General features: G+C 35.1%; 3 protein-coding genes and 2 long non-coding RNA genes across 5 annotated transcripts; 2 read left to right on the top strand and 3 right to left on the bottom strand.

Annotated features, from left to right (window-relative positions):
• The first annotated feature begins 1224 nt into the window (after positions 1-1224).
• Positions 1225-2153, top strand: LOC117784627. The gene is made up of 2 exons (XM_034622422.1): positions 1225-1290; positions 1350-2153. The coding sequence occupies exons 1-2, from the start codon at positions 1234-1236 to the stop codon at positions 1890-1892; spliced, it is 600 nt and encodes a 199-aa protein (XP_034478313.1). The 5' UTR covers positions 1225-1233; the 3' UTR covers positions 1893-2153.
• A 1801-nt stretch (positions 2154-3954) lies between these two features.
• On the bottom strand, positions 3955-4410 carry LOC117784730. The gene is made up of 2 exons (XR_004617443.1): positions 4146-4410; positions 3955-4089 (listed from the first exon to the last, which is right to left on the bottom strand). It is a non-coding gene; the product is annotated as an uncharacterized LOC117784730 (long non-coding RNA).
• Positions 4411-4522: 112 nt separating this feature from the next.
• LOC117784738 lies at positions 4523-5090 on the bottom strand. Its single transcript, XR_004617445.1, has 2 exons — positions 4829-5090; positions 4523-4762 (listed from the first exon to the last, which is right to left on the bottom strand). It is a non-coding gene; the product is annotated as an uncharacterized LOC117784738 (long non-coding RNA).
• Positions 5091-15810: 10720 nt separating this feature from the next.
• Positions 15811-16421, bottom strand: LOC117784727. The gene is made up of 2 exons (XM_034622535.1): positions 16395-16421; positions 15811-16335 (listed from the first exon to the last, which is right to left on the bottom strand). Exon 2 carries the CDS (start codon positions 16330-16332, stop codon positions 15964-15966), a length of 369 nt encoding a protein of 122 aa, XP_034478426.1. The 5' UTR covers positions 16333-16335; positions 16395-16421; the 3' UTR covers positions 15811-15963.
• A 1120-nt stretch (positions 16422-17541) lies between these two features.
• LOC117782789 (sodium channel protein Nach) lies at positions 17542-26690 on the top strand. Its single transcript, XM_034619826.1, has 9 exons — positions 17542-18041; positions 23232-23429; positions 23968-24252; positions 24322-24558; positions 24614-24768; positions 25017-25082; positions 25374-25465; positions 26291-26396; positions 26458-26690. Exons 1-9 carry the CDS (start codon positions 17542-17544, stop codon positions 26565-26567), a joined length of 1749 nt encoding a protein of 582 aa, XP_034475717.1. The 3' UTR covers positions 26568-26690.
• Positions 26691-27390: the final 700 nt, after the last annotated feature.

The following is a 27390-nucleotide window of genomic DNA, read 5'->3' as shown; positions in this document are numbered from 1 at the left end:
GCTCCTTTTCCCAAAGCATCCCTAAAAAGTATGCAAATAATTTTTGTACATCGTCTGCGCCTTGCCTCATATTTGATATTCAGTGTCAGTTGGCGGAAGGGTTACGAATATAAGTTATTGAAATTTGCATGCAAGTGGAGGTTGAGTTCTCGGTTCTCGGTTCTCGGTTCTCGGGTTGGCATGTAAGGCAAACCAATTTACAACACTTGTGCGCTGTTTCTCGCCGCCTTCGGGGTCCCCCACTTGTGGGATTGGTGGGATCCTGAGTTGCTTTTTGTTTTGCAATATACTTCTCGTATAAATCTGTTGTTTGAGCATTTTACTGAGACTTTTGCATGCGATTATAAAGTAGTCTGCGTGTGTCTCGACGGGCGTAATTGTTTTGTACTATATGCTTGATTATGTTTCGTTTATTTGATGTGCACTGGGAAAGGAGCGAATTTTTATAAAAATACAATAATAAAAACATAATTTATAATGTTACAATATCACTAGATTATTACCATTAAAAATGGGGATTTTTTTCATTGGCTAGCGTTCTTTCTACTTGGTAAAATTTGAGTAGTTAAGCTGACTCAAAGTCTAAATTTATATTTTATTTAGTGTCAATAAATCTAGGCCTTGAGTCAGCTAAAGCACCGAAATTCTAAATATATAATGACATATTAAAAAAGAATTCAAAAACAATAAATTCTACATATAATGATTTCTAGCTTTGTTCCCTTGCATTAATCTTGGCATATCAGAGTTTAAATTGCAACTTCAAGTGCGCAATTCGAGCTGCTTATTGAGATTTGCTGCCACTCAAAGCATCAAGTAGTAAATAATTGCCACATTTTCACTCTTAGGTGTGGCTCCAACGAGTATCATCATATGCTGACCCACTTTCAACATTTATCACACATACAATTCGCAGGCGTGACTGAAACGGAAACTGTATTTTTGCCATTTAGCAGTTGGGAATTTTGTGCTTGTTCCAAAGCAGAAAACTGAGCCAACATGACTTTAATCTGTAGGTTTTTCACACGGATAAAATTGTCACGAGTATATAGCATGTGTCATACCAGTATAATAATCGCAACCGTATTTCATCGCCATGTCAAATTTAGGCAATCCCCAAACGAAAGTGACTCTGATAACACTATCTAACCTATCTGGTATTCTATTCGTCTGCCCAATTTAAAGACTCCCAGCGTCGACGCTCAGTAGACGAGAGACTGTCAAGCTGTCACGATGAATACACAGAGTTCACTCATCCATGGCGCCTTTGTTTTATTGTTCCTATCGCTGGTGAGTTTTCAATCCATTTAGACATACCTTTTTTACTGAACTGACAGTTTTCGATTTAGCTGCAGTCCACACCCGTTAGCTGTTATGGCGATCTAGCCCGAAGTCGCTTGACAGCCCAGGCGGAGCACAATCTGGCCGCGATCACAACTCATGCTGTAGTAAAGGCCACCGAATTGGTAGACAGTGTAGTGGATGATCTACTCTTCCTGGACTCGCAGAACACCATACTGCTCAACTATCTAAGCAGCTTGGAGGATTTCCTTGCCATTAGTGGCAATCAAACAAAGGAAGTTCTGCAATCCTTCTATGATATCGTGGGTGTCTACTTGGATGCTGATGTGGCCGAGAAGACATCGAGTATTGAAACCCAATTGATCTCCTTTCTCCTGCAACGAAATGGCTTCGATCGCTGGAAACGCACCATCCAATTGCGTACGACGCAGTTACTCAAATCCTTTGGCACGAAATTCAAAAGGTACACCGAGACTCTCGACCAGGAGGAGCGTGTGGTTCTTGAAGAACGTTGGAAACTGATCACAGTACGTAATGGGCAGAGAAAACTGGAAAAATTTCGGAATTTTGTTACCTGGTTGGCGCGATAAGGTCAATAAAAATTCCAATCGAGATAGTTCAACTACGTCAACAACTATAAAACTTTATTATGCTCATAATTTATTTTCTGTAATAATTTATTTAAACATATATATAAGTCCATTCGTAATGACTCTGATATTGTACATTAATTCCGAACATTTATTTATAATTTAATTAGTGACTTTATGTGTCTTCAACGTGTCACGATATCTGACAGACAAAAGCAACATATCTATTGTTCATTAAATTGTATCTCTGAGATAAGCAAATTACTGTAGTCTTGTTTCACTTTTTAAAGGGGCAACGATCTGATCGCGGTGTGTGAGAGTCGTATTTTATTAGCCGTAATAACTTGACTCGCTAGTAACAGAGAAAAACCATATAAAAATCTTTATAATTTTAATCAAACTTTGAATAATATATTTCTCTCATTTTCGCTATCTGCGTCTCTGTACGATGTTATACCCTGTAGAAACGAGTTTAAAGTTATATCATGAGGGAATTAAATATGTATGTACGTCAATAGATTTAAAAAAAAAAAGTAGTTATTCCAAATTCTTGATTTTCTTGTAACTACTTTCATTAATTAATAAAAAATGTTCTAATTTTGTCGTTTTATTCTATATTTTCAGTTGAAAATTTACAATTTTATATGATTTAATTTACTTTTTTATTTTTAAATTTATTTAACTTTCTTAAAATTTTTGTTAGATATATGAATAAAATAAAATAAAATATATGTTTAATAGTGTCATAATTATTGTATGACCTGTAGCCATGCCCTAAATGGGATTAAATATATATTTTGGTTTATTTTATTCATATATCTGGTTTGTAATGTCAGATATAGTTTTAGTATTTCCTTCTGCAAGTTTTACTCGTATCCTCGTACAACATTCTTAATAATACTCATTAGATTTTCATTCTACCCGAAGTATTCAAGAAATTCCAGCATGGGTTAGATATTCCTCTGCATTTAATAGAGATTAGTCATAAGGGTCTCCAGTTGCGCACATTCCCAAACCACAAAATAGCCCAATCAGAAATGGAATACAGCACAAACCACAGGCACAGCCTAAGACAGCCAAAATAACTAGTATAGAAGTTCCAGAAGCTATAGCAGCTCCCACATTCAAGTCAGCGCTCCACGTTGTTTCTGAACTCTTGAAGGCGCTCATTTTAAATAGATGTAATGCACCACATGTGTGTAGATTTCGAAAAATTAAATTTATGAACAACTATGAATACAAAGCATACTATTGTCAATCTCGTTATATAAAATATAATCGGCAAAATCATTCAACATAAAATAAACACAATATTTGAGACTAGCAGATGTATAAGAGTTTCTTGTAGAAACCGTGTCAAATTACTAGAAATACTTAAATAATCACATAAAACAAAGTTGTACATACTCATATACTCGTAACTTTGGTCTTACACACAATTCAGCTTGTCTATCCACACCCACTAAGTGCACATGCACTCAGAAAACTCCAGCTAGTGAAAATAAAAAGGAAACTTTTGCCTTTGGCTGACGATGGCAATGAGAACTTTTTCATGGACCACAAAAACTTGGAAAAAAATTATAAAACTGAATATGGAAGCATCGAAATTTTAGACAAAACAACAATGCCACAACAAAACATGGCATCCTGCGAAGTAAAGTGATACTTTTTATAGCACCCAAAAAATGCAGACAGCCCAAAAAGATGTAAGATTCCAGTCATGTTGCATGTTGCATACTTGAAACATCACAAGACTGTCGCAGTAGGGAAGAGGGAGAAGGTAATGCAACCGACTAAAGAAAAATAACAACTGCATTTCCTGTCTGAAAGCTGACAAAGTGCTGAGTGCATTTACGACTTTTGCTGTCGCAATGTTCTTGCATCTTTTCGTGGTTTTTCTACCAGTAACTGCAAATATATGTAAAGGAAATAAATAGAAATATTTTAAATTGCATTATACATAACTATTAAGCATTAAATGTTATAGTTTTGGTCACAAATTAAGTTTAAGTTCTTGATAACTTTTTAGTTGTTTTTACAAAATATCTACTAACTACAACTATTTTGTCGACTGTTATACTCTTAAAAGATTTTAATACAATAACTTTTACAATACAAACACATATATCTGATTACATTCTGATTTTGCTATAATACGTAAATTTGTTTAGTTCCAACCACAATACAGTACCGCTCTCTATACGAAAAAGAATATTAATATCAAATATTTCTTACTTAATATTTCTTACTTACGAAAATCAAAGTATATTTATAACTATATTCCTTAGCTCTGAAATTGGGCACATTCTGCAGTGACTCTAGTCACTCATCGGTAGAGCAAAGTCCCACACGCCAAATACACCAGATGAGAAGGGGAATACAACACAAACACCAAATAACGCTGACCAATAAGATAATAATAAAGTTTGTGCTCGAAATAGTATGTGTCTTATCATCTTCAGGATACCAAGTTCTATTATCCTTTATATTGTAAGTGCCCATTTTTATTGCGGAATTTAAAAACTTAAAAATTTTCTGTACAATACAATACTACATATAAACAAATACTAATTTGACATACTATGCTATGAAAAAAATACTGTCAGTTCTATAATTTTTTTTTATATTGGAAAAAATGAGACAGCTTTTTGTTTGGCTTAGAGATAATCAGAATTCATAAGATTCCATGGCATTTAATCTTAAATTTATTCAATTAAATTACTCTTTCCATGCTATCAAAAAATACACAATCAGAGTACGACTATCTGATTGAAATTCCTTGATAGCATACAAAGATATTGATCTGTATTACATTCAGATTTAGATAGTATTCTGAAATTTGTTAGATCCCAAGCATTTTACAGTAAATTCTTTATAAAGGAAGAGAAAATTATGATTAAAAAGTTTGCTAAATGGCAGATATTCTCCATACTTACTTTAATCACAAGCATGATATATTATTAAATATATTCAGACGTAGCTTTGGTCACTGGAACAGGATCCCATGCGCCAGAAAAACCAAATGAGGAATGGAATGCAGCACAAGCACCAAAACAGACTGACAATTACTATAATTATCCAGCTCGATGTCGAAATAGTTTGTTGTTTGTCCGGTAACCAAGTGGTTTTATCATAAATCGTTCCATTGAAGGCAAAAAATCCATCACTCATAATGTACAGAAAATTTTGTAATTTATTAAAAATATAAATAAATGTAAATACAAGGCACACTATTGTCTTAAGAAATGTGCAATAATTGGTTATACTTTTATTTGTTCTTTTTATAATCAGCTGAAAGATTTTAGTCACATTTTGAATTTTCATAGTTCCATAATTTTGCGGTTAATATTTAAAATTTTCAATCAATTTGCGCGTCGAATCTGCATTTGAATATCTTCTCAGCATACGCAATCTGCAATTCTCAAGAGTCCATTGAATGTTGAAATTAAGAAGCTCAAAGTCAAGTGCAATCTTAACTCCTTCCTAGGGGAGAGTTTGTCATGAAGTGACTTCTAATGATGCCCAGCAATCCACTCACACAAGTGCTCATTAAACACACGCACACACATTTCTCGTGTAATTCATCGCGAAAAAAAATTGTATACAAATTAATGAAATGCATTAAGGGAACTAGATGGGAATTGTGAACTGTGAATTGTGACCTGGGACTTATGACTGGGTCGCCAAGTGCCTGCACTCGTTAGCGCACAAACACACACACACACACACTTACACACACACACACACACACACATACAACACATTCAAGCATGAGAGGCAAGAAACCCAACCCGCTCCTAAGTACATTTGCAAAACACTCACCTCTCCCATCATTATCATAATTTGAATACGTTCCGAGCGAGTTTTAAAATATTCATGCGAGTTGAAAGATATTCAAGTGTTCGCACGTGTGTGTGTGTGTGTGTGTGTGTGTGTGTGTGTGTGCATTATAACGGGTATGCAAAAACGAGAGGTGTGTTTACCTTGTGAAGAGAGTCCCTGATTATTATGGCTATATTTGAGGACACTCCAAGACAGCTGCCTAATGGTTAAATCTGAAAACAATAAAAAGGAGTTTTAAATATTCGAAAAAATATATATATATTTCATCAAAAGTAAACAAAATTAATATGCAAAGATAACATAAATAATTGCGAGCAATTAACATGACAATTTACATGTTACTTTTAAGTGTGTCATATTAATAATATCGTGAGACTATTCTAAATAAGCTTATATTTACAATGTAAGGAATAGATGAGACGAAAATAAAATAAAATGCATACATAAATAAGAGGAATTTAATAAGTATGCTTATTGAGTTATTGATTTGCGATTATAAAAGGAAATTGAAAAAAAGTTATTATATTATTAAAAGTTAATATGTAATTGAATGCATAATGTTTATTAAGAGAACCATCTGTTTTGCACTAAAATCCGACAGGAATCCTTTTTATAAATAACATTAACAGTGTACAGTATACTCATTAAAATTTTGAACTAATCATTATGCTATGGTGACCACATTAAAAAAATGGCGGCATCATTATATTCGCAGCATTTGACAACTATTAGAGGAATTAGCCACGTTTGTTGGCTAATTCAAAGCGTTGCCCATTGGTAGTTAGGGCGTTACATTCAAAGCTATAGCTTCCCCTTTCACCCTCTCTCCTCCGTATTCCTTTGGCAACTCAAATGTCAGCCAAAGCGACAACGAATACGCATTCAACTCTCACTCGCATACATTTACACATAAAATCGTCATACACGTGGCTGCATGTCAAAGTAGAAAGTTTTGTGGCGCAAAAAAGTGGCTCAAAGCTCACGAAAAAGCGCCCGTTGAGGGATGCGAGAGAGGCAAGGGGGGGAAAACGCTGTGCGGCTGTCAAAAGCGCCGCTTGTCGATGCTAAAAGTTACCTTTCAATGTTGTTGTTGTTGTTGTTGTTTTTGTTGCTGCTGTTGCTGCTGGCAACCCTTTCAGCTATTGCCATTTATACCTGACTGCCGCCAGCTCGAAAGTTGCACACTTGTCGAGGGGTGTCGAGGGAACGAAATAAAAATTGTGAGTGCTCGTTGTTGTTGCGGTTGTTTTTGTTCTTGCTCTTGTTGTTGTTGTTGTTGGTTTGGTGGTGTTAGAGGTTTAGACTGTGGTTGCAGCTAACGATTGCGAATGTGAATGCACCAAAGAACGAGTAAAAAGTAAGGGATAAATCTCAAGAAAAGCTCTTGCATAAATCCGAAATTAAGGGCTGACAAATTACAAATATTGATATAAATATCAGCTGAAATAAAATCATTTCACATCATTTAGCTTGTTTAATGAAAGAAAAAAAGAAAGCATTTTAATTTAAATTTTAATTTTTTTCTTTACAGTTCATTATTTATATTTAATTTTATTTTTATTTTCAATCTTTTACTTAATTTTTATAATTGGTAATTTTTGCCTAGCCAACTGCTTTTAGTTGTGCATAAATAAATAAAGGTAGCAAGACTAAGGAATACACTATTCAAATATTTTATAAACCAAATTTGTAACATGCATTTTTGTAAGATATTTGTTATTATAATTAATAAATAACACAAGTTACTTAGCTTATTAGTAGTTAAAATTATGTTTAATTGATATATTTAATTTAGTAAAAGTAATTTCTAAGCTATTAATATTTTTTTTAATCTTTTTTCTAATATTTGTGGTACTTCTTTGTCTCCATTGGTTTTTTTTTCAATAGAAAATAATTTCAAGATTAAACTAAGGCGCTTTAAGCATTGTATTATGCTTTAAGAAAATGTCGTTCCGCATAGAACACATATCATATAAGTTCTCTCATCCTTTGTAAATGGTATTTTGGGTCTTTTTTGTATTTTTTATTTGCCAAGAAAAGCCAACGCAATCATCATCATTAACATCTCAAATTGTGATCATCGCGTACCATCATCATATTCATTGGCACTCAAGCAATGCGGCTGAATTGCAGTCGTAAACTTGATTGTAATAGTATCATTTTTTTACGGAACCATATACCATTCACAAGCGTACGTTGTGTCCTATTTTCTGCCCCGTTTTGGTCCATCTGCCTATGATTGTTGTGTCCGCTTTCGAGTGGGTGTCTTTCATTTTCATGCAATTTTTATGTGTACTCTATTCGTTACCGTTATGCGAGCTTACATATTTATAAGCACAGTTCAAGGGAAGCTGACGCATAATCCGCCCCCAAAGACCTTTTCGGAAGAAGATTGCGAGCAATTCTCTTCCTCTTCCTTCTGCATTACCCATGTCGAAAAGTTATTGTTATCCTTTTGTTTTAGTGTACATCGTATATGTATCTACTTTTTTATGCCGCCCTGACACGCCCCACTCTCCCTAAAATTGATAGCCAGAGTCCTTTGCACGTCTCGCACACTGCACGCATTGATTCATAATACATAAATATAAATATTGCGTATACGCAGCGTTGCCTTAACAGTCATTGCCATAAATTCTCATAAGCGTACACAAGCAGCGCGAGGGAAAGAGACAGAGCTAACGTCCGGTCAACAAATACACAAAGACGCCGAGTCATCCATCTTTTAGTATTTCACTTAGAAGATATACGAGTTTGTATTTGCGAATCGCCCTCAGGAACTTCCAGCTCGCTCTTCGTCCCTAGTTCCTTGTTCTCCTTGCTACTTTACTTTCAATATTTGTGCATAAATATTAATATTGCATGACCATGTTTATTTGTTTGCTTAGCCTTGACCACGCCCACCAAAGTCGCCAGATTTCTCACGAAAATTGTCACTTAACTAGTTCTCTGGATTTTGTCAATACTTTTGCAGCTCTTAGGCAATAAATGATATGAAATCTTTTATTTATATTAAGATTAAACAAACTTATTACTATCAATAGAGCTCGATATACTTAACATTTACCCTTGCTACTTTTTTAACAGTTTTTTTGTTTAAAAAATCGATTTTAAACTCGATTTACAGCTTGGATTTACAAGACACATATTTTTCATCTGTAAAATATTATTTTAATATATTATTACCGATTATAAGAAAATAATATATAAAGTAATATTGTTCAAAATTGTAAGAATTTTATTTATATCTCTTTTTAAAATAATATCCTTCTAATACTTCTGACTTTTTGCATTTATTCAAAGCTGTAATGTCAAACTTTTGCCGCCCTTGGGCAAGTGTCTCATGCAAATGTCTAAAAAGTAAAAATAATAGATGATTGTGTTTGAGAATGTGGAGTGGATGATATTGAAAGTGCACCCCCGGCGTGAATGTCGCCCGTGGACAAATCACAGCACATGTTGGCATTAGCTACGAATTATGGGCAGACAAGTGCAGCATGGGTCGGAAGAAGCAGAAGGGAGATCAGGGAGGCGGGGTACACCGATGCAGGACATCAGGACACACTCGAAAGTACAAACGACACATTTTATTGATGTTAATTTAATGCAAGAAATAAAACAGGCGGCGCTGCAGCGGAAATAAAAAAAAAAAAGAAAAAGTAAAAAAGACAAGACGAAGCCAAGCCGGGCGAGACCGAAATAAAAGATTTGCATATAAACAGGCGTCGATACACACACACACACAGATACACACGCATACATATACTGTTGCAGTAGAGTCAGACAAACTACGAGTTCAGACTGTGGCATACGCCAACATTTGCATAACAGACGGGACCCGAAACTGTCATTGCCAAGGTTTTACATCCGCTTGCCGCAATCATCGTCTGTGCTGTTGAATGGGCGGCAAATGGATCGAGTATGGAGAATGAAGAATGAAGAACAGGAGGCGGTGCCCCGCCCATCAATAATATTTATGGCGTCGACTCATTCTTAAATTGTCCGCGCGACATATGCAAGTGGATATTACTCTATTTTCAAGTGGTTGCCATTCCACCACACCCAACACTCCCCCCACAATACTTACGAATACACTCGCAAGTGGCCAAAAACCCAATACGAATAATCGTACTTAAAAGAATATTCGTATGCAAAATGCCGTCGACTGTTTGGAAATTCGTTTGTGCCAAAATTTATTGGCATGTGTAAACAGCCGACACATTGAGGAAGCTGCTTTCCAATTCACACCCTGCACATCAGCATTTCAATATAATTGCAAATATTTAAATTCAATGCCTTTTCGAAATGTGTGTGTTATATTGGATGACGAAATTTATTACCCATTGCGCGAAATCCGTATTGGAATATCGGAGCAGCCCTTGAAAATAATGGGCTATCTGTTAACGCATAATGTGTGCGAATAGGCGCTAATTATTTGGCTGAATTGATGGCTCAAAGACAGGATAAACCATCAGAAGAGATAAATTACGTTTCAATTGGATTATTAAATTCCTTGTGACAAATGACAGCTATTGGCATATTTAGATATATCATATTGAATAGTTCATCAGTTGAAAAATATTGCTGAGCTGTTGCAGATACTCAATCAGTCAATCAATGTTATCAATATTATTTAAATATAAATTTTTAATCAAAAATTAAATAAGAAAAAAAAACTTTTATTATAGAAACATTTTGTATTTTTTTGATATTTTAGCATTTATTTGTAATAAAAGTTATTCTATAATTTGAGTAAAATTTTAAAATCAATTTTTTGAGAAAATTTAAATTTAAATTTCCAGGATACTCCATTCAGAAAAATAGTATTATATTATATCTAATATTCTCCATTCATCCAGATAATTTTTTCTGATTTTTAAATTTATTAAATTTATTCCAAACATAAGTAAAAATTCCTTCTACAATATATATAATATAATATATAATATAATATATAGTGTTTTTCAGTTTGTCTCATGTATTGTCGACTAATACCAGTCAGTGTATAAATAAAGATTGTGCTTTCGATAAATACCATAAATAATTTATACAAATCACCCGCTAAGCTTACTGCTACAATTTAAGGCAGCCACTGTAACCATCAATTTCCCCATTCCAATCTCAACTCCGATCCTGATCCCGATCCCGATTCCAATCCTTGTCACTGTGCTCCATTCAATCCACGGCTTTGGCACACATTTTTGATAGATTTGGCTGGATGGCATGCAGCGCATGTAAACATCGGCTTTGTTAATCAAATTAAGTGCAAGTTAATGGCACACACCACCCACTAGTCGAACCACAGCCCCATCGAGCTCAAGAATTATTGCAGAACATCATTCGATTTTACTTGGTTTGCTTCACTTCACTCGCCGCTTTGTTTGCCCACTCGAAAATGATGAATAATAAATTGCTAATCATAAATATTGCGAAATCGGGCGATGAAATGAGCAGCAGCTATCGCAAGGTTCGCGTGAATAATGTCTGCCCCTGCCCCATGCCTCTTTCCTCTTGCCACCACTCACCCCTGCTGCTCTCTGTTAATACAATACAATGCCAAAAGTACACATTGTTAAATTGAAAGGAAACAAATGTTAAATTTATACAGCTGCATTGCCCCACTGCTGGCCACAGCGGGAACTTTTGAACCTGCCCCATTCAATGTGCTCCAGCAGCGCATGCAAAATCAAAGATTACTTAGCGATGGGAGGAGCTGGAGCTGAAGCTGAAACTGGAATGGAAGCTGGCAAGCATCTCTAATGGTCTACAAAGTTTGCTCAATTTGCCAACAGGCAGAAACAGTTTTTCTTTGCTTTTTTTTATTGAGTTTTCTTTGCATTAACGAGAGCAAAGAATCAAAACTCTTCCATTTTCCATTCATTTTTTTTAATCTATTAAAACGCTGAGCTTTTATTGTTACTTATGAGTTTAACTTAATTTAATTAACTCACATATTATGTATTTTAATTTTGCTTTTGGAACTAAACTAACTCCTCAATGAACTGTATTCTTGAAATATGATATTATCAACAAAGAGCAACCTTAAGCTGCTTAAGATCAACATAAAGCTTAATCCTTTAAAAGCCAACTCCGTGCATATCTTCTGTAAGAATCCATTTTCCGGTTCCTCATTTTTCCGTTTGCCATGTCGTCGCTTTCCATGCCCATCTGATTCAGACTCCTCACTCTGTTTTAATTCTTCGAACAGACTGCTTATATTAAATGTCTCCAGAATACCATGCAACCAGAACATTTTTCTTAAGAGTTCCTTAACAAATTTGAACAGCAACAAATAAATATAATTTACTCGCAATAAAGCAACTGAGCTTTGAAAAATAAAAGTTTCCTTTTGAAAATGTTGACAACAAGGTGTTTTTATATGGTGACGTATTCCGAATAAGTGAGTTTCATAAATCTGTTCTCAGTTCTGTTCCCAGATCTGTTTTCACTTCCCTGGGTAAAGGAAAATACATGGTCACATTGATTTAAATTGTCGTTAGTAAATGAAGAGATTTTCCACATAAATTTAAATTTTTAATTAAAATATAGCATTATACCGTACAGCTGCCAGAAAATAATAGCGGTTGAAAAGATATGAAAAATGTTTAGACACTAAATTAATTTAGATTTTTATTTTAATTTTAATTTTTTATTATATTGCGATGCAGTTTTTTTTTTGGTTATCAAAGTGCAGTTTTCAAATCGGTCCTAACCACAGTGGAGCTTACACAACATGACCACAAAATCGTGTGTGGACTGCGTCTCCGATCTTATCTGACAGACATAATGACGCAACAATCGACAACTGACACAGACTCGGCATTAAGCTCCTGACACGCACTCTGACCCCCTCCAACCCCCTCTAACCCCCCAGTTGGTAATTAGCGTCCAGAAATCAATACAATCCCAACTGGTGCTGGTGCAAGCATCGCAATCAGAATCAGTTGGTTACGTGTTTCGGGCCAGACAAATGTCATTGCCATTGTTCCGGAGCAATCAACACGAATCCGAGTTGAGTTGAGTTGAGTTCGAACTGAGTACGAGTAAAGTGGCCAGCAGCAGCTGACAAGTTTCTCATGAGGCAGACAAAAATGTCGGCCAAAAATCACATCGGCCAAATAAAGTACAAAAGTCAAATGCAGCAGTCCGATGATTACAGTCACAGTTCGTTAGCACAAACGAAAGGGATAATCGTACACAGTGGCAGTAACAGTAAACAGTTAAGAGTAACGGTAACCATTGGCAGTGGCAGTGACTGTGGAAAGTTGTAAGTTGTAAGTTGTGGTCTCTACTATATTTCCTGCATTTGAGATCGCCAACAAAGCGCTTTTAATTAAATTTCCTGTTCGATACAAGAGCCAAACATTGCCTACTTTTGTGTGCGGCTAAAGAAACTGTTGCATTCACAAACACACACCCAAATACACACACACACACAGCAACAGCAACTGTGAACCACAAAATCTTGACTAAAACAATGGTTGAAACAACAACAACAACAACAACAAATAGAACAGCAACAGCAATTTGCAGCATCTCACCAAGAAACAGCTGCTCACCGCATTTCCAATGTACAGAAGTAAGAAGAAATCGAAAATGAAAGAAAAAAACCGATACTTGCATACCCTTTCATTGACAAGCAATTAAAAAGTTTGCTATCCTACAAATTGATATTAAATATACTATACAGTGAATAAAAAAATTGAACTTTCCAATTTTGATGCAGAATCAAAATAGAGGCCAAATAATGCAAAATTGTACATTTCGCAAGGAAATCAGTTAAGTTTTGACACAGTTATGGCAGTTTGAAGGTGAAGTTTTGAAAAAATCGAAAAGTAATCAAATTAGAAGCCAGATAATATTAAAAGATAATTTTGATAATATTGGCTTACCTATGCATCGACAAAGTCAATACACTCTAAGGTAGGGTATTGAAAGAGCTGATGTTGTTGCTTTTGCAGCTGCTGCTGTGGACAACAAAATGGCGCTGCGAATTGTTGGCGCATAGAGCGGAAATGCAAGCTAAGTTGTTGTTGCTACAGATGTTATTGTTGTTGTTGTTGTTGCTGTTGTTTTTGCTGCTGCTGTTGAGACTGTTGTTTCTAGTGGCATGGCCCATGAATATTCATGGCGGTTGCTGGGGCAGTCATTCATTCATTCGTGATTTCACGCAGAACAGGAACAGAGTACGATACAACAGTGAAAACGTCGAGACGGCAGACAAAACATGAAACCAAATAAATAAACAAATGTCAGCAGCGTCGGAGGAGAACGCCAAGAAATTGGCGTGAAAATAAATCAAGAAACAAATTGGAAAATTTGTTATTTCGCCAAAAGCAGACAAGAGACAAGGAGACCGACAACTACAACGAAAAACCGACTGGAATAGCTTTCATTTTAGTTTGGCGACAAAAGAGTTGATTCAATAGGAATCGAATGATTGAATATGTATGCCAAAAATAAATAAAATTAAGGTACTTTAACTCAATTTACAGTGAAATCAATGAATTTCAAATACATGCCAATTGGTAGACCATAAAATATACTGTCTGTCATTGAGTTGGTAAAATAAAGTAAGAAGTACAAACTGCAGTGGCTGAAAGCTGGCCGATTGCCCTACAAAGTAAAGGCCAATTAAAATGTCCTTTAGGCCTTTTTGCAATTTAATTAACACGCAAAGCAGAAAATCTATGTGCACATACAAGCCCTGAGGTACTCTCCAGCAACAACAACAAGAACAACAACAAAGAGATGTTGTCGTTAGCTACCTCAAAGATATCCGAATGCCGGTCAAGAGCTGAAAATTAAACTCTGGGCGCTATAAGAGCATAAAAATCGTTTATTTAATTGTAAAATATACATATTTAAATAATACCCATTAAAATGCAGTAGCAGATCGCTCGCTTAAGACCCAACCCAACCCCAACCCCGACACCGACCCCCCCAGCCATCCATATCAGCTGCCAAAGGTAATCAACTGAGCTGCAACTGCAAAAAAAAAGGGAGAGAAAAAAATACATTAAAAACAAGTGGGAATGGCTATAGTCGAGATCCCGACCATGGGATACCCGTTACTTATTCCAATGTATATAAAAGTACTTTAAAGAGATTACCACCTAATAAAAACTACTGCATACTTTTAGGTGATTGTATTTAAATAACTTTATTAATGACTTTGGTTAGCTATTACTCCTGTTCTACTCGTCCGACCTTGCTGCGATTAAGTGATATTATAAATAATATTAACAGATAAAGTTAATTACCATAAAAACTATATTATCTTGAAAACTGTGGGAGTGGTGGTTTTGCGCGATTTTTGGGGGCAGAGGCAGGCGTATCAAAAATTTAAAATAAACCTGATCTGCGTCTATTATAGTCTCTGAGATCCTATTGTTTATACAGACAAACAGACTGTTTTTCGTGTCAAAAATTTAAAACAAACTTTACCTGCTGTCAACGTTTGGTATCTCTATTTCTTATAGTCTCTGAGATCACGCTCACGCAGACGGACGGACGTACAGACGGACAGACGCACATGGCTATATCGACTCGGCTGTTGATACTGATCAAGAATATAAGTATATACTTGATGGGGTCGCAAATGCCTGCTTCTTCCTCTTACATACATTCCAACGAACACAATATACCCTTTCTTATTTTTTAAGTAACGGGTATAAACATTTTTAATGTTGCCCATGTGCGCGAGGTCCACCTCTGGATGTTTGCAACTGTTTCTGGATATGGATTCGGAGTTCGGGACTCGGGATTGGGGTAAATGTCTGCAACTCTGGGGAAAGCGTCTGTGTCTCGACCTGGGTCTGGCCAGCTCTTTGTGCTGTCCAGCAAAGTGAGGAGGGAGCGCGGCATTTACTTTGAGTGCACTGCGCTCATTTAAATGCAAATTTAAATGAAATTTTAATCCAGTTTAAGGACTACGCACGGCCCGCAGAACCTTTTGATGTTGCAGGACAGTTGGTCTGCCTTCGGCATCATCGATGCTCTCCCAATTGCCACCATCCCACACAGTTTGATCCAACCTGAAAAATTCAACCCTACGAGTATATTAATGTATCGGTTTGTTGTAAAACTTAATGCTGCTGTTTGGTCACATGTAAGTGGCCCAATGAAGCTGAAAGACTGCGACTTATATTTAAATGTGGTCTCATAATGATACTCAACAAATATATACACATATATTTTTGGATTAATTCACGAAATGAAGGTTTAATCAGTTCATTAAATATTCATCCCGAATACCAGTTGCCGACTTGATATCCTTCCAGCGCTGTGACATGGACAATTCCCGTGGTGGCTCAAACAGATCTGGTTCCGCATCCATGTTCACATTCAGTTCAAGATCCAGAGGTGATGGTGGTGTCGAAGATACCTGATTGACCATATGAAACTTGCATCGCTTGCAATAGAGCTCCGTTCTGTTGCTTGGCTCGAACTTCCGGTCACAGATGGCGCATCCCTGGTACGGCAAACGACAGCGGCTGCAACGATGCTCCTCCGGGGACAGATCATTCCACAGGCATCGGCGGCAACAGTTGCTGCACAAATAAAGCCTGTAGTCGGTATCTCCCATATTTTCCATAAGCTGAAATTTTTGGCAACAAGTTATTGGTATTTTAACTTCTCAAATGGTATTCAAATTACCGTTCTTATTACTACTATTTAAATAATAATTCAACGAGTTGACTTTCTATTTTACATCAGCTTTATATAACTCTCAATTCAATTTTTAATATTTAATTTTAAAAATATTCAAGCCTACTTTATTTATATTTTTTGAAGTATCCAATTATGGCAATTTAATGCTGTATTTAAAATCAAACCAATTGATTCTTTGCTTCATTGAGAATACATAAAAATATACACTAAAATAAATTAGGCATTTTGTACAGAAAATATTTCCATTTTCGAAATTGAAAGTCAATTAATACTGTAAAGTCTTAATATCTACTTTATCTGCTTTTATAACATTCTTTATAGAAAAAGGTATAAAAATATATATTATATATATATATTTATTTCCATTTTTTCCGTCTGTGTAATCTTAACCAAATTATGCTCAACTTTAATGCCTTATTTGTGTTGAGCGTTTCCCGTTGAGATTTACTTGTTCCATATGTCCTTCAATCTCAGCACTTTTATCTGGCTATCTGCACATATTGTACACACATTGATTGCTACTTCGATGGCTTATAAAATGCACTCACACAAGCACAAAGTACACTCACATACACACACACACAGACAGGCACATAAAGTCAATCTCATGTATGGCTTAATTTACATCGCATTAAAAAAGGCAGTAATGATTTATTGTTGTTGCTGGGCCAACAGACAAGCCACAAAAACATATTTAAAATGGCGTATTTATGTTAAATGAACAGAAAACTGATATGCAGAAAAGCTGAAAGACTGAATAATATAATTTACACTTAATAGCATATCGAATATGTCATAAAAAATAATGAGTTGCAAATAATTTTATAACCTTGGAGGCTAATTAGCGTATGCTAATTTAGAGCAAATCATCATTAACATTAATACAGTTTATAATTATATACCCTTCATAGGATACTATTAACATGTCATGCAAATACAAAAAATAAATTTCAAAATTCTTTTTATGATACACATAATTCTAGAATTAATTAACAGAATTATCTAACTAAACATAAAACAATAAAGATATTACAAACATATAAATTAATGTATAATTATGTTTATAATAGAACAGTCTCTACTAACTTGTTAATTATTTTAAATTTAACAATTTCCAGAGACGCCTAAAACTATGCAACACAAAAACTCGCAAAGCGCAACAGCAACAACAAGGACAAGTTGGAATGGAAACTCAGAATTGTTAACAGCATCGTTGCAACAACAACCAATGGAGAGGCCAGCAATCGAGTCCAGGTCTAAAATCGGACCTGGCCTCTTGCTCTTTCCCGGAACGGCCCAAAGGCATCACGAAAATCAGGTTTCGAAGAACCTGAACATGAAATCGACAACGGCAAATGCAAATTTAAATGCTAATGAGAACCAAGTGGTTGTTAATCAGCGAAAACCGTGCAGTATTCGCAGTTTTCGACGACCGCCGCTTTGGCAACCGCGGTCAGCGATAGTGAAAAAGGCCGAGAAACTGCCAGAGAAGGTTCCTGAACAGAGTGAACTCGACATTGAGAGCTCTGCCTGCATGTCAAAAGCACAGGCATTCGTTATCGAGTTTCTACAGGGCTCATCCATACACGGCTTTATTTATTTGGCCAAATGTGGTCTCAACTTTTTGGAACGGTAAGTTTCAATCGCTAAAAATCGAGCATTCTGTAGAATTTGTTTGTATATAGTTAGTTTTAATAAATAATTCAATATGATTTGATTGATTTGTCTTACTTATAATAATATTAATATATAAATATTATAAATTTATTTGCACCTTTCTTAATCTACAAATACATATCTAGATTTATTTACCCATTAGAGTTTTTTATATTTCCTTTTTTTGTGTTTATTTTGTAATCTTTCTTGGGTTTTTGAAGTTCAGAACAGTAATATACTTCCTCACAGTGTCCAATCCTTTCACCCAATTAATTTTGAGATTAATTTAAACCAAAGCCTCATTACGGCCTAAATCAGCAAAACTTTTATCCCAGCTTACTTTCGCTTTGGTTTGGCACAGTTTCGAGAAGTATAAACTAAATGACACAAAACTATAAGTCGGGGACTTAAAATGTTCTAAAGCACTCGCACGTGCACGACCAAGACATTGAGATTCCGGTTCCGACTCCGACTCCCGATCTCGCTGGCATATGGCATATGGCAGGGCACCAAAAGGATGTGCTCTTCCCCCTCGCATGCATAAAATTACACATGAGCAACAAATTTTTCTACATCTCTTGGTAGAAAGAAAGGAGGGGGAGAAGTATTATTTTTGCTGTTGGAATTTGTATTTGGTGCGAGTGAAGCGATGTAGCAATAAATCCTAAAAATTGACATGACATGACAAACAGGATTACACGGAATGTCTGGCAAGGCTTAAATTGGTAACACACTCCACGCCAAGTGGGGAGGCTGAAAGGACGAACTGTTACGGCTCGGCACATGTGGAAGCTGTCAGCATTACAAAAATGGACCACAGCCAACCCGCAGCTGAGGGTTAATTAGTGGATAACAGAGCCTGGCACGCCAGACTTAACTCCGATCCTTTGCTTCATGGCAAGCTCCATTACAATTTTTGTTAGTTTTCGGATGGAACTGACAGGTGTTCAATGGAGCAGGGGAATGGCAGGGAGTGTGTATTAATGTAGGTGTGCAGCACGCAAAGCCAGGCTCTAATTAATACAGTACTCCTGTCCCATCTCCATGATTTGTGCTGCCAGCAATTTAATTTATTTATTTCTGCACTTCTCTTTGATTTATTCACTCACGCCACTGCAAAAATAATATTATTCGAACCTGCTCATCTAGATAATTTGATATTTTTTCGATACTATGCTATCTATTATCCCATTTTCCATCTCTCATAACTTTATTAAAAATAAACTGAATTTCAAGCGGAATATCATTTTGATCATGATTTGGCCTCTAAATTAATTCTGCATTTAAATTTTTATGATCTAGAAAATTTGATATTTTTTCGATTCTAATCCAATTTTCCATACCTACCCCTTGACATTTTTTCAAAAACTTTGACCTCTCATAACTTCATCAAAAATTAACCGATTTTCAAGCGGAATGTCATTTTGATCATGATTTGGCCTCTAAATTAATTCTGCATTTAAATTTTTATCATCTAGAAGATTTGATATTTTTTCGATTCTAATCCAATTTTCCATACCTACCCCTTGACATTATTTCAAGAACTTTGATCTCTCATAACTTCATTTTGATATTTTTTCGATTCTAATCCAATTTTCCATACGTAGGTATGACATTTGACATTGACATTTTTTCAAAAACTTTGATCTCTCATAACTTCATCAAAAATTAACCGATTTTCAAGCGGAATGTCATTTTGATCATGATTTGGCCTCTTAATTAATTCTGCATTTAAATTTTTATGATCTAGAAAATTTGATATTTTTTGGATTCTAATCCAATTTTCCATACCTACCCCTTGACATTTTTTCAAAAACTTTGATCTCTCATAACTTCATCAAAAATTAAGCGATTTTCAAGCGGAATATCATTTTGATCATGATTTGGCCTCTAAATTAATTCTGCATTTAAATTTGTATCATCTAGAAAATTTGATATTTTTTCGATTCAAAGCCCATCTAACATCCAATTTTCCATACCTACCCCTTGACATTTTTTCAAAACTTTGATCTCTCATAACTTCATCAAAATTAACGATTTTCAAGCGGAATGTCATTTTGATCATGATTTGGCCTCTTAATTAATTCTGCATTTAAATTTCTATGATCTAGAAAATTTGATATTTTTTCGATTCTAATCCAATTTTCCATACCTACCCCTTGAAATTTTTTCAAAAACTTTGACCTCTCATAACTTCATCAAAAATTAACCGATTTTCAAGCGGAATGTCATTTTGATCATGATTTGGCCTCTAAATTAATTCTGCATTTAAATTTTTATCATTTAGAAAATTTGATATTTTTTCGATTCTAATCCAATTTTCCATACCTACCCCTTGACATTTTTTCAAAAACTTTGACCTCTCATAACTTCATCAAAAATTAACCGATTTTCAAGCGGAATGTCATTTTGATCATGATTTGGCCTCTAAATTAATTCTGCATTTAAATTTTTATCATCTAGAAAATTTGATATTTTTTCGATTCAAAGCCCATCTAACATCCAATTTTCCATACCCTCATAACTTCATCAAAAATTCACCGATTTTCAAGCGGAATGTCATTTTGATCATGATTTGGCCTCTTAATTAATTCTGCATTTAAATTTCTATGATCTAGAAAATTTGATATTTTTTCGATTCAAAGCCCATCTAACATCCAATTTTCCATACCTACCCTTGACATTTTTTCAAAAACTTTGATCTCTCATAACTTCATCAAAAATTAACCGATTTTCAAGCGGAATGTCATTTTGCTCATGATTTGGCCTCTTAATTAATTCTGCATTTAAATTTTTATGATCTAGAAAATTTGATATTTTTTCGATTCTAATCCAATTTTTCATACCTACCCCTTGACATTTTTTCTGCATTTAAATTTTTATCTTCTAGAAAATTTGATATTTTTTCTATCTATCTATCATCCAATTTTGTACTGCAACCGAAACCGTAACCTATATTTGATTCGATTTGATTCCCTGTTTATAATACGTAATATTTCAGAGTGGCACAGATTTACATATTTTTTTCATGCTTACACTTCAAAAGGGTATACAAATCAGCATTTGATGCAGCATTTTCTGAATTAAGCAGCTCTCAAACAGCTTAAGTTGCCAGCAAAAATATTCCTAGTTGAAAATGCATAAATCGCTGGAGTCTGTGTCGCTGAAATGTGATAACCTCAATCCCAAATGCGTAGATATGGCAACTGTGGAACTGTGTAAGCGCTTTTTGGAGGGAGGATGAACTACAGGTGCATGACTGTATAATCCAGAAGCAGCCCCAGCACCAGAATTCAAATCGGAATCATATTTTCAACCACAAATACACATGCATGTGCAATGCAAATGTTTTTTTTGAGAGAATTGTGAATGTGTCAAGAGGGAACAGAGAACTTGGAGAGGTAGTCAGTTATTAATAAGATATATATAAACCAAATACCAAAGTATTTAACAAACTTGTATGTTGATATGAGTATCGTAATTAAAATAATACTATATATTCATAATTTTATTATTAAAATCGTAACCAAATGTAATGCGTTAATATCGTATTTTAAGGAGCATTCAAGAGATGGGAAAATAGTTTATAAACTAAGCCAAAAAGTATTTTTCAAATTTAATTTTAAAATAATCAACATTATTAAAATAACATCAAAATATTTTACAAAAGTAGTATTCAAAAGAATTGTTGTCAAAAGAGACAACAGGGTTAGTCTCTAAATGCGATGAAATAAACTCTTGAGCATACAAATCACTTATTACGCCATTCTCATCCACATCCACATTCACATCCATATGCATCACTGAACTCCATTCACGCACAAATTTTATTCATATGAGTGCTGAAAGATGATGAAACAAAGCAAATTGTCTGAGTGACTGACAGACAGACTGATAGACTGACAGACAGACAGGCAAGTCGAGTCTGACAAACTGACTATACATATGTATGTTTATATGGCGACCAAAAAATGTTTGTTGTCAGACATTTTCAAATTCCGTATTTAGGAAGAGCAAAAGCAACGAACATTCCTAGACCCGTCATAACAACAAACCGAATGAGCTTAAATATAATTGACGAGTATGCTCAACTATAAGATACCCTGTAACTGCTTGACACAAAGAAATTTATTCTTTTACCTTACCATTGTTTCTTCACAAAATGTAAATGATTATATGTCTATATTATAAATTATTTATTATTATTATCTTACATCCTAGCGCTACAAGAATATCCTTATAAATTAATGCACTAGTCACAACAATATTTTCACATTTCGATTCTTTACTTAACTTGTTATATTTATTTAAGTATTAAATCTATTTTAGTACATTTTGATATTTTAATATTAAGTGGTGTTATCTATTACTATTACATATTATATATATATCAAACTTTCCATAATTTATAATGAAAAGACTTTATTAATAATAACATTTAAGTCGTATCTATTTTTAATGTTAAACCAATCTTATCTAAGTGATAAAATGTTAAGTCTTATAAACAATTTTTTTATACTTTTCTTTATTTTGAAACACCCCCTTAGAAAGCTTTATGTTTACTGGGTATAAAAACCGAAAAAGAACTGCACAAATGGAGAAGTTTACAGAGCTGTGACAATTTGAAATTTGAAATAATTTGATGCAGAAGCGGAAAGTGTTGAGCATTCTTGAAGGGAAAATGTTGGAAAATTAAAAGCCAAGTAGCTGTTACAGCAATGAAATGTCCACATGTCTAGTGTATGTGTGTGTGTATATGTGTGTGTGTGTGTGTTGACAGAACTGAAGGCTTTATGAGCCATTGCCTGGCGTCAGAATGTCATCATTGTGCGGTGAGGCACACTCGGAAAGGATCTCAGCGAGGATTTGCCGGCTCTTGTCAGACTTGTTATGGCTACTATGTCTGTCTGTGTGTTTGTTGCACAGTGTTGTCTCAGTGGTGCGTCTATTTTGGCTGTCGTCGCCTTTGAAAGGGTTGCCGTTCATTGACTCCTCTCCCAACTTGGTCATAATTCTTTTGTCGCGCATATTTCGCCTGATGCTTACCAAAAATTTACACGCAATAGATTTTTATGTGCATTGCCAGAATGCGCACACAAAAAATGATTGAAACACATATATCATTTCTGAATTCTTTCTCTGCTTTTTTTATTTAATTTTTTTTAGTATGCTCTGGTTTGCATTCATCTGTGTGGCCCTCTTCAGCATCATCTCGTTGAGCCAACGCACTTGGCAGCGGTTTCAGACCTCGCCCATGGTCATCTCCATGGACCGCAACAAACTTGTGTGGAACACCAGTTTTCCATCGTTGACTGTCTGTCCCCATAAGCGCATCGACGACCTCAAAGTGGATGATTATATACTGTAAGAATATTAAGAATTGCATTCATATGTAGATTTTATGAGTTAAAATTTTTTAAGAGCAAACTTTAGTTTTTATTAGACCAGAAATTACAAGAAAAATAAACACTTATAAAAATTTTTATTTATTTTTTGAAGCTATATTTTTTAAAACCTTTAAAAACATGTTTTTTTTACACCCATAAACATTTACTAACACATTAAAAATACCCATTTAACAAGAGTGTTCTAATAAGTAATGTAAAAGAATATTGAGATATCTATAACTCGATTTTCGCGGAAGGATTTTAATCATCATTTTTTTTTATATTTCCCACTTGACGTTTTCTCGAAAACTTCAAACTGTCATAGCTTTGTTAAAACTTTACCAATTTTCTTGCGAAATATAATTTTTGGTCTCTTTTTTGATTCTGCATCAAAATTGTAAAACTCAATTCTCCTACATCTTTGCTCATTGTTTTTCATACTATTTTTAAATGTTAGACAATAAAGTTGTTTCCGTTGCATATCTGAAATAAATATGACCATCATATACTCGTAGTGCACACAGCGAACAGTTTGAAGACGAGGACGATAAAGAGAATTTCCGGGATTTTATTGTAAAACTTGCCAGTCTCACATATGACAATTTGGAAACTCTGCCGCTGAACAAATCGTATGGCATCGATAGCAACAATTACTTGGATATACTCTATGAATTGAAATGGCCTTTTGAACCGGAAATCAGCAGCGGCGCCGCTGTCAAAATGTTTATATACGAGACGCAAACAGAGTTTGGCATTTGCCACTCAGTCAATTCGCTTGTGGCCAGATACAATTCCTATTAGTAAGTTCTTGAAAGAGTTTTCTTATTTATTGAGAAGTATAAAATATTTAAAATGGATATTACTCGCAGCTATTGGCGTGCTGGAGACTGGAATCTACTAGATCATGGTGATCGGGTGACAGTTCATCCGCTGGATGGCGAGATTTATGCGCAGATCATAAATTTATCCACGGCCTACGATGTTTATTTCCATGGTGCTGGCGATGTACCCAGCATATCCAAGCAACGTTACACATTCCCAGAGAGTGACTACACCACTGTGGAGCTCATTGCTCTGGAGATCTATACGAATGAGGAAGCCAGAGCGTAAGTATTTCTTAGAATACTATTTTAATTATATTTTATATTAATTCTCTGACAGATTCACCACCAAACAACGCAAGTGTCGCTTTCAATATGAGGCCGATGGTATGCAAACTGTTCCCATTTACAGCTTCGGCTTGTGCCTCTCCGAGTGTCGCATGTTCTTTGCCCTCCGCATTTGCGGCTGTGTTCCTCACTTTTATCGCAATCGCTGTAAGTTTCCCTCCATTCAACTATCCAATTATTTATCAGCATTCCAATTTTAATCATATTTTTGGGCTCATCCTCAAAATTTGCCTCCTTCACATAGTTGCACTTAATTGTGCCATTAAATTTAACTTTTATGTGTGGACGCTGCGTATTTTATGACGCAAATTTGCTCATAAAATGTTTAAATAGTTCCACTTGAAGTTTTCACGACTCTCTACCTATCTCTTTCGCTGTCATTCTGTCTCTTTCAGTGCGCAACGGTCGACTTCTGCCGGTGTGCGGTCTGGAGTGTATCGGTTGCCTGGTCAGAATTAAACGTGAGCAGTTTTTTATAATCTTTCGCACCTGCAAATATTTGACTTGCCTCGAAATTCGTTGTGAATTCGCCCACAAAATTTTCATTAAAAAAATATTTTACCATTACATCTGTACGCCGAACGTGACCATCATTTTTTTATGGTTGAAGTTGGTCAGTAAAATTGCCAATTCTAATAATCTGATGATGGCATGTGATTAGACATTTTTCTAAATATTTATTTAAAATATTAGGAAGCGTCATTTTCGAACAATTTATAATTTGAATTCTTATCTTCGCTCTTCCAATACAGGGGAGATTATCTCCTTAAAGTCGGACAAATATAATATCCATTGTAATTGTTTGGGCAACTGCGATGATTCCAACTTTTTTGTGCAGTCCTATGTAAGTAGAACAATCATTACAATAACTATATTCATAAAAAGCAAGTGTAAACAATGCTTAGCACTGGAAAAATAATACCCTGTTATCGTTTACAATTTTTTTTACAATAGTTGAAAACTTTCAACGAAAAATACAAATACTTTCAATATTATTACTGTTTTACAATTCTCGTAGTATTTAAAAGAATTATTATTATTTTATCAGTATTTAAAAGATCTGTTATTGTAGAATTATAAAATAATATCACTTTATTAAACGAATTTGTATCGTTACATTAAATTTATTTATTTATTTATTAGTCTATTTAATTTAATTGGGAAAACTTTTCAATAAGAGTAATTGACAACAAAATATTCCCTGTAAGGGTTATTTTTTTAAATACTGGGTATACTTCTAGACTTTTCGAAATGTGTGTTTGAAAATGTTTACAGCTAAAGCGCCATCTATCGCTCGTTAAAGCTGTACAACATAAACTCAAGTGGTTAGGAGAGCTTCGGCAGCGTCTGGTAGTTTCCTAGTTCGTTGGCGTCTCAAAACGTTGGCTGGAACAAGCATTGAAATTGTTGACCGAGGCCGTAAAAAATAATAAGCGCAAAAGTTGTTCGGCAATGTCGACAGACGCCTTGAAATATGCAATTATTTCTGTTCGGACTGCTTCGGCAACTGTAAAACTCGACGGAGCTAAAAGTTTTATTTAAACTTTTTTCCTCGCCGCGAAAGTTTTTACATTTAATAATAATTTCAGCTTACTTGACTTGTTACACTGATGTTGTTGTTGTTGTTAATGTTATTTTTGTTGTTATTTTCGGATTTTCCATTTCGCAGAGGTCGCGGGTCTGGTTCCTGGGCGCTAATCTACAATGGGGCATTATTGATTATCCCAAAATGCAGCTGCGTCGAGATGTGCTCTTCTCCTTTGCCGACGTCTTGGGTAAGTTAACTCTGATTTTCTTCCTTGGCTACACACAATTTGATAATGCTAATGTTTGCAGTTTATATTGGCGGTCTGGTTGGTTTCTTCTTGGGTTGCAGTGCTCTCAGCTTTACGGAAATTATCTACTATTTTACGGCACGTCTAGTTCGTCGCATGTTTTGCAATTAAACTCGGAACAGAGTTTTATCAAAATAATATTACAATTCACATCTCTCATGGCAAATAAAAGTACGTTTATTGGCCTCGCATCAATCAATAATAAAATACATTTGTGCAAAGTTGACAAAAATCATTCCCCCCATATTAAATACAATAAACTCGTATCCCCCTTTATACTCAGATGCTTTGTCTATGTTGGGACGCTTGTCGTTTGGCATTTCAATGAACTGTTTGTCTCTGCGTCTGCCATCGGGTCAGAGGTCTTGGGTCTCAGTTCTGATGTCTGCCGTCTGCGACTGCCCATTCATTCAGAGCGAAGATTCCTCGACAAATTAGGCGCATCTTTGTATTTCTGCAAACCTTGTCGAATTTTATTATTAGGTACCCGCCCGACAACAACAACTCGAATTTATTATTTGTAGTGGCAAGTTGTTTAGCTCCCTGAATTGTTTATTTCGTTTAAGGTTACACTAGCCGAACAAAGACAAGTTACTTTATAAACTACCCTCGTTTACATTCCATATAATTGTCTTGACTTTTGTTGTTGTTACATATTTCGCACATATGACTGAGCCCGAACTACAACTGACAACAAACCAAATGATATTGAACTTTTCCTATGATTTTCTGCCCTGTCATCAGTAATGAGTTTGGAAAAGCGCAAAGAACTTTGAGATTTAGGTCAACTTTGGGGCAGCTGAAAAAAACAAATACTACTTAACGATTTCACAACCCTCCGCGAATTCCTTGAATTCGACTTAAACCACCCTTCAAGCAAACGGAATCAAACTACAATAGAAAATCTACATTTGAATGTCATGCCAAATGCAAG

The sequence above is a fragment of the Drosophila innubila genome (genome assembly GCF_004354385.1).
Source record: "Drosophila innubila isolate TH190305 chromosome 2R unlocalized genomic scaffold, UK_Dinn_1.0 1_C_2R, whole genome shotgun sequence".
Taxonomy (NCBI): domain Eukaryota; kingdom Metazoa; phylum Arthropoda; class Insecta; order Diptera; family Drosophilidae; genus Drosophila; species Drosophila innubila.
The sequence above is the reverse complement of the archived record's forward strand: the minus strand, read 5'-3'. Positions and strand labels throughout refer to the sequence as shown.

Coding starts and splice junctions, on each gene's coding strand:
- LOC117784627 (XM_034622422.1), top strand. CDS start 1,234: ATGAATACACAGAGTTCACTCATCCATGGCGCCTTTGTTTTATTGTTC. Junction 1,291..1,349: donor TTTTATTGTTCCTATCGCTG/GTGAGTTTTCAA, acceptor TTTTCGATTTAG/CTGCAGTCCACACCCGTTAG.
- LOC117784727 (XM_034622535.1), bottom strand. CDS start 16,332: ATGGAAAATATGGGAGATACCGACTACAGGCTTTATTTGTGCAGCAAC.
- LOC117782789 (XM_034619826.1), top strand. CDS start 17,542: ATGCAACACAAAAACTCGCAAAGCGCAACAGCAACAACAAGGACAAGT. Junction 23,430..23,967: donor AAAGTGGATGATTATATACT/GTAAGAATATTA, acceptor ATATACTCGTAG/TGCACACAGCGAACAGTTTG. Junction 24,559..24,613: donor ACGAATGAGGAAGCCAGAGC/GTAAGTATTTCT, acceptor ATTCTCTGACAG/ATTCACCACCAAACAACGCA.